Source organism: Leiobunum rupestre, chromosome 5, assembly GCF_980474605.1.
Source record: "Leiobunum rupestre chromosome 5, qqLeiRupe1.1.hap1, whole genome shotgun sequence".
NCBI lineage: Eukaryota > Metazoa > Arthropoda > Arachnida > Opiliones > Sclerosomatidae > Leiobunum > Leiobunum rupestre.
The window spans coordinates 51562129-51575526 of record NC_143388.1 but is presented as its reverse complement, the minus strand read 5'-3'; the positions used below and the strand labels follow the sequence as shown (position 1 = coordinate 51575526).

Sequence of the window (13398 nt, the reverse complement as noted above, 5' to 3'; positions counted from 1 at the left end):
CGATCTGTGTATAGTGGAGGTTAGAAGCTTAGAATCGTTGGGAAAAACGACAGAGGGAGGTTTCCTGCATCACATCATTACTAAGATGATACCGTACGATTTAGCTCTAGAGTACAGCCGAAAATTAGACAAGACGAGTCAACTGAAGGTTCACGATTTATTGGAATTTATAAGGAAGGAAGTAGAGAGTCAAGAGAGAGCCCAAGCGTTTACGAAATTAAATGATAGAAGTGAACAAGGTTGTAGTAGAGAGCGCTCAAAAGATTATCAAAACAAACCACCAGAAAGAAATAATTATAGAGAGTCAAATAACCAAAGAAAAAAGCCATTTTCATCAAGCGCTATGCTAAGTAACGTAGTAGAGATAAGCTGTACTTTTTGCGAAGCGCCTCACAGCGCCGAAAATTGCAAATCTAAGATAGTGGATAAGTTAGAAATCCTTAAGAAAAAGAGAAGATGTTTTCGATGCCTGAAAGAGGACCACATGTCTAGAAGATGCAACTCGAAAATAACGTGCAAATACTGCCAGAGACGCCACCACACGGCAATGTGTGAAACTAGAGAAAGAGAGGAAAATAAAAGGGGCGAGGAGGGAATCGAAGATTCCGCGAACAACACAGTTGTACAGAGCGAAAACCCCAATCGGGCGAGCCCCCCGGGCCGGATTCTACTGCAAACCGCTACGGTACTCTTGAAAGGAAGAGATAAAAACTCCGTCGCGAGGTGTTTGATCGACGGGGGAAGCCAACGGACGTTTATAAGAAAAGACCTGTCCGAGAAACTAGCGCTGCCCGTAATAGGGGAGATGACCTTCAATTATTTCCCTTTCGGGGCGACTAAATCCACCTCAGCCCTTACTAGAAGAGTACGACTAAGCGTAAAGAGCATCCACGACGAACAGTCAATAGAGATAGAAGCTGTAGAGACGCCGGAAATCAGCGCCGCAAATATCCAAGTTCCAAGTAAAGAAATAATGGAATATTTTAAAGAAAATAAGATGAACTTAGCGGAAGACGTAAAAGAAAGGTACCCAACCGAGGCGGAACTCGGACTTTTAATCGGTTCCGATTATTATTGGAAAATATTAACCACAAGAACCAAAAGATTAAGCGATTCCTTAGTAGCGATGGAAAGCCTTTTTGGCTGGGTAGTGCAAGGTCCCAGCTCGGCCTCCTGCCTACTCATGACGATAGATGCGGAGGAGCCCGCGAGCTCGATTAACTTAATCATGGAAAACTCGCAAGATGACGTGATAGGAGAAAGCTTAAAGGCGTTTTGGGAGATAGAATCTCTTGGAATTGTCGAGACCAAAGAAAAGACCATGAACGAGAACGAAAAGGAAGCCATAAAATTATTTGAAAACAGCGTAAATTTAGAAGATGGCCGTTATCAAGTCAAATTGCCATGGACGGAAGAAAAAACAAAACTAGGAAGTAATATAAACATGGCTAAAAGGCGATTAGAAGGACTTTGCAAAAGATTTCGCAAAGATGACGATCTTTTCGACAAGTACAAAACCGTGATCGAAGATTATGAAAAAAGAGGAATTATAGAAAGGGTAGCGGAAGGCGATCGAGAGAACAAGGAGCCGGTGTATTACATTCCACACCAACCGGTACTTAACCCAGAAAGAGAAACTACCAAACTAAGAGTAGTGTTCGACGCTTCGTCGCACGAAGGAAAATCCTTGTCCTTGAACGAGGTTTTATTGCCAGGCCCCAATTTAATTCCAGACCTTTTCGAAATTCTACTAAAATTTCTAATGAAAAAAGTCGCTTTAACGGCAGACATTGAGCAAGCTTTTCTGCAAATCACAGTAGCGCCGGAAGACAGGGATGCCACTCGTTTTCTTTGGAATTCAAATCCTTTCATTCCACAACCAAGCGTAAAACCGATCACGTACAGAATGACCAGAGTCATGTTCGGAGTGACGTCGAGCCCTTTCCACCTAGCGGCGACGATCAAGTTTCACGTAAAAGGGTTTGAGGAAAAGTTTCACGAAACGTGTCAAGTTCTTAGCAACGACATGTTTGTAGACGATTTAACGAGTGGAGCGGATGACGAGACATTAGCTTTCCAAATTGCCGTAGAAGCGAAAGAAATCATGGAAAAGGCCTCAATGAAACTAAGAAAGTGGAGAACGAGTTCGAAATTTGTCAGAGAAAAAATTCGAGAAACTGGATGGGAGCCCGAACCCAGTACTGATAAGGTAATTCTGAAAAGCGGTACAAAAAGTCAACGAGTATTAGGCGTTGTTTGGAACGACAAGGAAGATACTTTTAATTTCCAAGTTGATTCACTAATAAAAAGTATTCCGGAATTTGAAAACACAAAAAGAAGCTTGCTGAGGTCGGCAGCTAGAATATTCGACCCCCTCGGTCTATTGTCTCCGTTTTCAATTAGAGTCAAGATCATGTTCCAAGAATTATGGTTGCAAAGAAAAGGATGGGACCAGCAATTACCCAAGGAAATAGAAAAAGCGTTAAGAAGTTGGCTAGCGGAACTACCAGATCTAACTCTAATCTCAACGCCAAGACACTGTCTTTCAAATTTGGCAGAAGGAGAAATCGAAGAGAAGGAGTTACATTGCTTTTGTGACGCGAGCGAAGCCGCGTACGGTTCAGCTGTCTACGCCAGAGTTACTTCGAAAGAAGGAAAAATAAGCACCTTGCTTATTACATCCAAGACCAGAGTTGCACCTATAAAAAAGCTATCCGTACCAGTATTAGAGTTAATGGCAGCATTAGTAGGAGCCAAACTGACTGAGAGAGTAAATCGAAACTTTAAGGTACCAAAGGAGAAGGTACAATTTTGGTCAGATTCTCAAACGGTAATCAAGTGGATCCACGGAATCTCTAGAAAATGGAAACCAATGGTTGCCCATAGAGTCGAAGACATACAAGCTTTAACCGAACCGGATTCGTGGACTTACTGCAAGGGAAAAGACAATCCGGCCGACCTTCTCACTCGTGGAGAAAAGGTACGAGACTTAGAGAATAACGAAGTTTGGTGGAAGGGCCCAAAGTGGTTAACGAAAAAGAGAGAAGAATGGCCAGAAAAACGGTCAGAAAACCTAAAACCGGAAGAGCAAATTAACTACAACGCCCAATTAAGAAAGAATTACGTAGATTGCTCTCACCTAGCGGTAAACTTGGCAACGGAAGAATCGAAGGAAAGATTATTGAAATTGGAAGCCTATAGCACTTTGCAGTTCCCAGTAAGAGTCTACGCCTGGATCAGACGGTCAATCGTTAACTGGAGAAACCGCAAAGACGACAAAATCAAGACACCTTTGACTGCCGAAGAGCTAAAATTATCGAAAGACTATTTTATAAAAGAAGCTCAGAACGACGTTTTTTTCAAGGAAATAGAAGAACTGAGAAAACAAAGAAGCTTAGAGAACGATTCGGATATTAAACAATTAAATCCGTTTTTGGATGATTCCGGAATCTTAAAAGTAGGAGGTCGTTTACATCAATCGCGGCTATCGTTTGGGGAAAAACATCCTATCATTCTACCGAAGAAACACAGATTGACAGATCTTGTAATAGACGAATCTCATATAAAAGTATACCATCAAGGGTTGGCCAACACCCTAGCGCAAGTAAGAGATACCTTTTGGATCCTGCAAGGGAGGCAAGGAGTAAAGAAAAGACTCTCCCTTTGCCTACAGTGCAAGGCTTGGAATACGAAGGCCTTGAAGGAAGAAACTGCCCCTCTACCCATGGATAGAATAACATCAGCGGCAAGTTTTGAAGTAACGGGGGTGGATTTTGCCGGCCCTCTGTTCATAAAGGGGGAAACCCCGTATAAGTCTTACATTTGCCTATTCACGTGTGGCGTTACGAGAGCCATTCATTTGGAGTTAGTGACGGAAATGTCGACCACAACCTTTCTCTTAGCCTTAAGAAGATTTACTTCGAGAAGAGGATTAGTAAAAGTTATATACTCGGACAATGCCTTGAGTTTTAAGAAGGCCGATCGCGATTTAATCGCAATTTGGAAAAACATCAAGAAATCGGAAGTCTACGCATTTTTCGGAAAAACGGGCATAGTTTGGAAGTTCATAGCCGAAAGGTCACCCTGGTGGGGTGGCTTTTACGAAAGACAAGTGAAAACGACCAAGACCGCGCTAAAGAAAACGCTCGGAAAAGCGTTGCTAAATTTTGACGAAATGAGGACGGTAGTTACGGAAGTCGAGGCCGTAGTAAACTCAAGGCCGTTGACATATCTCTATAGCGAAGCCAGCGAGCCTTGTTGTCTGACTCCCGCTCATTTCCTAGTAGGACGTAGATTGACATCCCTACCACCAGATTCAAACTTCGACCCCACGAACGCGATATCGAGTAAGGAAGCCGCGAAAAGATGGAGATACAAGGAAACTCTCCTAAACAAATTTTGGAACCGCTGGAAACGCGATTACCTTTTACTATTAAGTTCCGCGCATAAAGTAGACCTTTCAAAACGCGGTTCAATAAAGCCAGGAGATATCGTGCTAGTCAACGACTCAAACCTTCCAAGACAACAATGGCAAATGGCACGAGTAGAAGAAGTTTTCGAGGGTCGCGATTCAAAAGTGCGCTCTTGTTCATTAAAGTTACACACCAAGAAGTTAATTAGAAGATCAATCAACTTGTTGCACCCATTGGAACTAGACATAAACAATTCCCACTAGCAAGAACCAACGTTATGAACTATCGTTCATGGGGGGGAATTTGTGGGAATTCACAAATTCTACAAATTTAAATGATTTCGTAAAAGTGTTAGTATCCCTTTAAGGGTTTATTTTGTATAAATATTGTTTTTAGCCGAACTTGTTTTTGGGGACTTTTTTGTCGCAGTTAGAAGGGACAAACGTGAAGAAATGGACTCTCCTTTCCTTTCCAAGAAAACCCATGCGGAGGATTGCCCCGGGCCTAGAAAGAGAGAGTCGAGGCCAACAATAGACCAAGGAATTTCTGTATCACGTGATTTTAGCAGCAACGGTCAAAAAGAAAGGAAAGGGGAGAGTTAAAAATATAGAAACCAGAAGCTAACGGGAAACTCGTGAGAGTAGTAAGAACTAAAGACAAGTTCGGCGCTTATTTTCTCAATGTAATTTTTCATTAAACTATCTTTAACTTACCCAGAGTTTTACTTTCTAACACGTTCGAACCAAAGTCAAGTAAAATAACCTAAGGCATAAGAAGTTATTTTACCCTGGATTGAGAGTGGCCGCTCGAATGGAGACGTATCTAATAAAACGGTGCGTCAAAAACTTTCGAAGCACATGTGGTAGTACCTCTAGCTTTTCTTCTACACACAACTGAACGCGAACGACCTTATTCGTACTGTAAAATTATTAACCTTCTGATTTTTACTGTTGAGAATCGAAGCTATAGTCTTAATAAGAATGACTGGCTGGAATTTTCATACTAGCTGCATTCACACGTAAGCGGTGGAAAACGGTTTGAATAGGTTTAAAACAATTTAGTCTGGTTCACACAAGTCCTTCGAAACGTTTTGAATCGATATCAAGGTGAAGTGTGAACGACGCTACTAATTTTTTCAAGTGGCAGTAAAAACTTCTATATTTGCTAATATAAGCTTTGTTAAGTCATTTCCTAGTGAGAATTTATTCGGGTTATTCAGAGGGATTCCCTTTCACGTCTAGCCACTTTTGAGCACAGCTCTGCCATCGAACAATTCAGTTTAACGCCTTCTCTGTGTTTTGGTTAAGTGAATTTTCTGATTGCCTACAAGAATTGCATGAAATGTAAACTGCGGATTTAGTGATTTTCGGTGTGCCATCCATATTTAGTGAATCGTAGTATTTCAGATTATATTTAATAATGTTTCATAAGTTTATTTATATTTTTAATATGAAAATTTTACTTTACAAATCCTATAACGTTCGGTATCTAGAAGACAAAGTAGCTCCAACTCATAGACAAAATACATACATAGACTGGAAGGCTATCAATGAAGGTTGTTAACAGTTTTCGTACGCGACGTCTTGTTTTCGAGGCGTGAAATGAACAAGCTGACCACTAAGTACTATATAATTTCGGAACCAATTAAGGAGGGCTAACAAGAAAAGGCTTTTCTTAGTGTGTCAGTCAAGTTTTCCGATGAAAAAAATACTAAAATTATTTAATACTAAAACTAATTTCAATCATTAAGTAATTTCAAAAATCACATGTTCTAAAAAGGTTTATTGGTAGGTATAAATAATGTTATACAAAGCTAGCAACTTTTATGTTGAAGTTTCATTAGTTTTAAAAATGTGTTGTCCTTCTTAATTTTACTACTAAAATCATTTTTCTTCTTATTTCTCTTCTTTTCTTTCTCTTCTGCCATTTTTTCGTTCATATATTTTGCTGCATAGTAAATTCGTATCCGTAAATAATTTCTAACGAGTTTTTTTTAAAACCATCGCATATTTGCGTATTGTTAATGTTTTTGGCATGATTTAACAATCTAGCGAGCACTTGGTTTTTATGCATAATAGGGAAAAATTCTTTCAAGAATAACTTTTCTATATCAGTCATAAAATCTAAAACTAATTTAGTGGGTGAAATCAGCCCGCCAAAATCTCCTTTCTTAGTTGAAAATGCTTTTAAATGCGTGAAAACTTGAGTATGTTCTTCTAAGCTTTCTGCCTGGGTTATAAATTTGCATAACTCTTTTTCACAATTGTGCTGGTCCCTAACTTTGCGCATTACACTTCCAACCACATAAGAAAGCCCGTTTAAATCTGAAACAGTTCCAAATTCATTTGAAACTTTAATTGAATCCACTTCAACTAATCCGCTTACTCGAGGCTTTTTAGGATTTGTTACCAAAGTCGCTGATGGGATGTTTTGTGCAGTGTTTTCATCATTATTTTCAGTTGTTCTTGCAGAAGTAGGACTTTCATTAGTCTTTTCAACCATAACACCCGTAGTCAAATCTTTCATACTTAATAGCGTGTCATTCAAATCATCCTCACAATTTTGTCCATTGCTAGCACAGAGTAAAGAGTTCACTAGAATTAGTTTAAAAGTGTCTTTAAATTGTTGAGCACTTGGGTTGCACCTATTTCCACCTTTTTGACGCACCTCGCTGAATAGGTTTTCTAAGGAGTCTTGCGAAAGTCGTCTGGTGAAAATGAAGTTTGCCCCCTCAGAATTCAAATCTTTCCAAAGTCCTGTAATGGCAGCTATTGACAGTTGCCAACCATCGACGCAGTGTATTTTGATTTTCTTGTTTGGTAAATCAAACTTTATGCTCGAAAGCATTTCAGCAACTTCATTTAGGATTTTTAGGTGGCCGGAGGATTTTGTCAGCATTGACCTAAGAGGTTTTGTTGATCGATACTTGTTACAATTCACAGAGTCAAAAAGTTGGTCCACTTGAAGGATAAACTCCGCTGTGTAAGCAGCTTCAGCATCTAGGATTCCTAAATGGAAATAAGTAATTAATCTATTAGAGCAGTCTTAGCCATGTGTTCAACATCAATAGAGAAAATGCTTTACCGAATGAAATGTAAGCAGACATGGCAGTTGACACTGAAAATGAGAATAGTTGCGCAGCGTCTTTCACTTTCATTTTTGAAAAACTTGAGGGAAAAATATGTCTACTTTTTAATTTCGGTGCAAGTCGAATGGGTCGTGATTGATCAAGCTTGAAAAACTTGTCTATATGGTGAAATCTCACTGGTTTTCCATGTATTTCCATTTCGTATTTCTTGAAGTTATTCCGCAAACTTTTTAATAGATGTGGAGGGTCGTACATACAAAATATTTTTTGGTGATTGTGGTAGAAAAACGGTCGATGAATGGAAATTTTCAGTTTATTGAAGACTTCTATTAGTAGGAGCTTGATCACAAATTACCATCCTAACTCGTAGTCCAATTGATTGCAGTTTTGAAATGCATTCCAAAACTAATTTGTTGAGTAACTGCGCACTGGTAGTTCCCCTGGCGAAGGTGAAACCTAGAACCTGTTTCCAGGGCTTGAAAATTCCTTGAGCCATAAATACTTCAGCTTCATCAGCAAGTATTCTATCTGATGAATCGCCAGATTCGACAAAACCATGAATTTTGTCTTTGCCAGAGTTGTACGATAATGCGGAACGTATGCTCATTCCGTCTAATAGTAATGTGCAGTTTCTATCTCTCATGCTCATTTTTTTCACCTTTTGAGCCAAAGCATCAAAAACAATATCACAAAAACCTGGATTAACTTTCATATCAGATAACCACTGTCTAAGAATTCTTGGTGTAGGAAACGCAAATACTTTGCTGAGAAATCTATAAGCGCTTGGGCTCTTATAGTATATTGCAAGTGCCATTCGTTTCTCTTCGTTGGCCCACCTTCTTGCATATGCACTACTTTTCGAAAATTTTAATTGGTTATTGAAAAACATCAATTGCTCTGGAGTGAGAAATTCCCTGGCCAATGATACTATTTCATTGATTCGTGCTTGACGAGTGAAACACCGCTTTCGTCTCAGTGTGGATATAACTTTTAGAGACCTAGTTAATTGAACACTTTTAGTTCTAAGTTTTAGCTTAAGTTGTTTCTTTCTCGGAGTATCAAAGTTTTTACTTTTTTTAGTAAAACAGCCCACGTGGTCTTTTTCTACCTCCGGTGTGATATCTACAATTACCAAGAAAAAAAAGACTATAAATGCTGGTTTGAAACATTATTTTATTTTTTTATTACCTATGCTACTTTCAACAGCAGGGGGATTGAAAGCCTTAGCCAAAGAAGGATGTTCATCGATGTAATACTTAATTACTTTATGGAGAGATACATCAATACTTGTTTCCAAATTTAAAATATCCAACCAACATTCGTATTGCTAGTTTAGTGTGAAACAAAAATCTTTAAATTTCAATCCATTTTTCTATTTTAGAAAAAAGTTACTCACTGGGTCCTCACTCATAAAACAATTCAATGTAGAGGTTAAATTACTTTCAATAAAATAATGTTTTATGAAGCCCCGGATAATATTTTTTATCAACAACTCAGATGTAACATTGGGTTGAGACATAGGTATGTTAGATTTGGTTAATTCTAAATGAACAAAGGATAATTAAAACTATATATTTAAATATATTAATGTAACATTTTTTACACACCAGTTTCCTTTATGTTGACTCGAATTGAGTTCACCCTAGAATCTTGAGCATTTCGTATAAATTTGTCCACAACATGTTGTTTGATGGGCTCTATAGAGAGAAAACTCATTTTAAAACATAAAAACTAAAAACTAAACATTATTTTACTTACCTAGTTTATTTGTTGGTGAATTTATATCAATGCTTGATTGGTTACGTAATGTTTTTGAGGTCAACTGCGTAGGGGGTGGTGTAAATAGAACTCTGCCTTTGGGTTCTCCTTAACAAAAAACATGAAGTCACAATTTTAAAATATAAGTAAAAACCCAACTATACCATTACTGTTTCTTCTTGGTCTTTTTACGGGAGATCTTGCATTGCTATCATTGGAACTCCTCTTGGGGCTTAAAGACAAACTATTTGATTTTAATGATTCTGATTCTTGTATTGGATTTGGAATTGCATTCCAATTTAGTCTATTTTTCTCATCGTTCGTAAATTCTTTTCTTTCAAAATGAGCAGCGCATACGTAATAATTGTATAGTTCCTCTATTTCCTTGTCAATTAGATCGGAACGACCACTATTTGTAATCCAGATAATACACCTGAAAGAAATTCACTTGGATTTCAGAGCAGCCGAAAAAAATATTAAAGAAAGGTAACTTGAAAAACCCAACTCCAATTTGTTTAGCCTTGGCATTTTTACATGATTTATAAGCGCAATAATGTGTACTTCGAGTCGAAGGCTTCTTTCCCATTTTCACACTTACCAGAAACTAATTCATAAGTTTAAACTTCTTAATTTAATCATGACACATTGTAGTTATAAATAAATCTAACAATTAATACAGGCACTACCATCTACAGTTGTACCTTGGATTCTACAGTACACACACGGGTGATCCGCGTTTCACGCGCAACCTAGAAAACGCAACGTCTTGTTTCAGAAAATTCACGCCTCGGAAACAAGACGGCCAGTAAGACTAAATAAAACTTTCTGCTCCATAGAGCCTTCCAGTCTATGTATGTATTTTGTCTATGCTCCAACTTTAGTAATACCTTCAACAAATGCTTCACTTATTGATACAATGCCTCTTATCCAGGAACTTCAAGGGGAGGACCAATTGTTCAAAGGGTGAGCTCTCCAAACACATTTTAAAACAGATTCTTCACGTTGCTAAAAACAGCAATGGGATATAGATGTAGTATTCAACGTCTACACAGAAAAAAAAGGTGTTTAGGTTTTTAACATCTAAACATGTTTGAAAGCTAAACTTGGGTAAGAGTTGGTGTTGTTTCCTTAAACACATAAACGAGTTTCTCAAACAATCTTCCAAGATCTTTCCGGTAGTGTTCCAAACCGGAACAGCTTGTAAGAGGTCATGTTTATAAATTAAACTTCGTGGTTTTTAAACATAATGCTAATCACTGATGTTTAATAAGTGTATATTGCGTTACGAGTTTAATGTATATTTCGCGGTGTCTATATATTTCGTTTTCTATTTTTCTAAAAAAAATAATATTCGTTAATCACCGTTATATTAAAAGTGTTAACTAAAATATGGACTGGTATCCTATATCATCTCATAATTTTAAGTTATTGGTAATTAAGACTAATTAAATAACACTAATGTATATAAAACCATAATTGAACATGATCTACTAAAAGTTAATAAAATAACCCTACTTTTGATGTGATTTAAGGCCGTATTAACGCAAATATAATTTAAATTAATACCGCTAAAATATAATCAGGCAGTTAAAGAAATGAAATCAACAGTATAGGCAGTAGGTTTCATTAAGTCGTAGCCAATTAATATTAATGTTATTTTAGATAACATAAAACCACTCAAATATACGGCTACTCAAAGAGTGGCGTATACGGCAAATTAGCACATGTTTTAAACCACAACATCCGAACCTTTGAACATGTTTAGAAACTAATCTTAAAAATCTTTAGACGTGTTTTCATTGTAAGCGCCAAAAGCATCTAATATGTTTAACCTCTAAACGTATTTTATCTAAACGACAAATATGAGAAGCAAATAACACGTTTAATTTCTAAACGCATGATGTTCCAAAGCTGAACACCACTATCGCCTAAACATGATCATTATAAACATGATAAATATTATGCTGCATTTTGGTGTTTAAAAAAGTGTTTAGTAACTAAACACCTTTTTTTTCTGTGTATAGAGAGCGTTCTATTAAGAACGCAGAAAGAGTAAATAGAGGATCTGAGCAGTGGCGTAGCTGAGAACTCAGAGCCCCCCCCCCCGCAAAAATATCTATGAGGCCCCCCTTTTTAATTTTTTTATGGTTAGCCCCCCCCCCCGAAGCTTGAGGCCCCCCCCCGCACCACGGGCCCTGCGAACCATCAGCTACGCCACTGTTTATAGGCCTTAGTAAAGAAACCAGCTATTGTGCTCATTGGCCCGATAAAGGCCTTATTGATCATCACAAGTTGACAGCCAAATTGAGTGAAGAAACTGTTTCAAAGTGTTGAGAAAACTAGACCAGAGTAACTTTGATTTCAGTTGGAAATATACAGAAAAGAAATAGTGACATTTTGTTCATATCGGCTCGTGTAAAAGATAGCGATGGACTAAATTTTTAAATTCATGACAGTCTCAAGCCGAGGGAATGCTGCCAGAACTTTTCGGTGCTAAACACTTGAGTGGGCGTCATTTGCACTTTCAAACTAACAGGTATGATAGGATTTGATTTTGTTTGGCTACATATGTTTCAGCTTTACGTTTCATAGATGGTGCTGCTTGCCCTCCTTTGGAAAATTGTACTTTAAATCAGTTTTTAATGTAGCACTACAATTATGAGATACTCGTTGAGCGCATTGCCAGGTTAATTGAGTTTTACCAGGAAACTATATAGGTATACACTTGGAATGTCTATAAAAGATTTTTACGGCCGTGATGAAGCTCGTAGAAATGGGCGTGTCTTGAAGCGGGAAAACTCACGAGAAAAACTCTTGCGCCTCGCTACCCTAATTCGACGAAAACTCGTCATTAAGCCTAGTCATGGTTATTATATTATTAGCTTACCTGATTATCTCTTTTATAACCATACAAATACCTGAAATTAGGTATCACTACACTTCTTTCGCGAAGAACATTATAATTACTTCAAAATATTAAGTACGATAACAAATTCAGGTTTTTAAAACCATTGTTTTATAAGCCTTTTTTGCGTGGGCATATTTGTTACTATGACTATATACGCATTCTTTTCGAATCAAACCTCGAGCCAATGAATTTGAAATGTTGTGTTACGTCTTACACTTGACGTAGTTAAGCCCCGCCTTTTTCTCGACGCGCTTTCGTATCACCGTCCCAATGGAACCTTGGACATTCCAAGTGTATACCTCTATAGTTTCCTGGTTTTACCTACGCATTTTATTTATATATTTTAGATTACTTTTATTTCAGTTTCTGTTTTAATAATTGATTTAAATGTTGTTAAAATGTTATAAAAGATATTATTTGTTAAATAAATAAATTTTCTATAATTACTGCAGTTTGAATAGGCATTTCTACAAATATCCTATTTTGTATATTTTTAAAATTCATTTAAAAATATATTTAGGTGACTAAATTATTTTTTTAAAACAGTTTAAAATAGTTCTATCATTACGCTATCAGATTATATATATTAAAAATTTTATTAAATGAAAACTTAAATTATGTAATAAAAATGTCTTTTTAAACTTACGCAATAATTCGTGTTTTTATTTACTAATTTTATAGACTAAATTATTAATTAGTTTAAAACATAACTTTGAGTTAGGAAAATCAATTTCATTAACGAGAAATTTAAAGTTATCTTGACACGCTGATTTTTATACAGCAGCTAATCTGTTTATAATTCCTGTGAAATAAATTCTTCAGGAAATTTTAAACGACAATTTCCAACTCATAGAACTGTTGATTTGATTAAGATGTCAAGTCTACTCACGCGTGTAAATCTGTATTTGTTTCTTCTCCGAAAACAATAGAGATATAAATAATGAACCTAATTGACGGGTAAGTCTAAGCTTCCTCAATGATTAAATCAGATTGCATCTCTCTTGTTGAAGTTTCTTTTTATACTACTACGCTAACTTGTATAGTTGAAAAAATTTATCATAAAACACTTGCATCAGAATAAATATTAGAGATAAAGTGAAAGCGCATCAGAATAACAAAAATCTAATTAAACCAATCAACCCGCAAAATGATTAAAATAGTTTATGATCACCCTAAAGAAATTAAACATGATGTTACTTGATTAAACAAATTTCCAACAAAACCGCGTATAA

General features: G+C 36.9%; 1 protein-coding gene across 1 annotated transcript; it reads left to right on the top strand.

Moving 5' to 3' along the window:
- The first annotated feature begins 85 nt into the window (after nt 1-85).
- LOC149945253 (uncharacterized) lies at nt 86-4675 on the top strand. The gene has a single exon (XM_090176462.1). It carries the CDS (start codon nt 86-88, stop codon nt 4673-4675), a length of 4590 nt encoding a protein of 1529 aa, XP_090032588.1.
- Nucleotides 4676-13398: the final 8723 nt, after the last annotated feature.

Excerpts from the sequence above, each read along its gene's own strand:
- LOC149945253 (XM_090176462.1), top strand. The coding sequence starts at position 86 with ATGATACCGTACGATTTAGCTCTAGAGTACAGCCGAAAATTAGACAAG.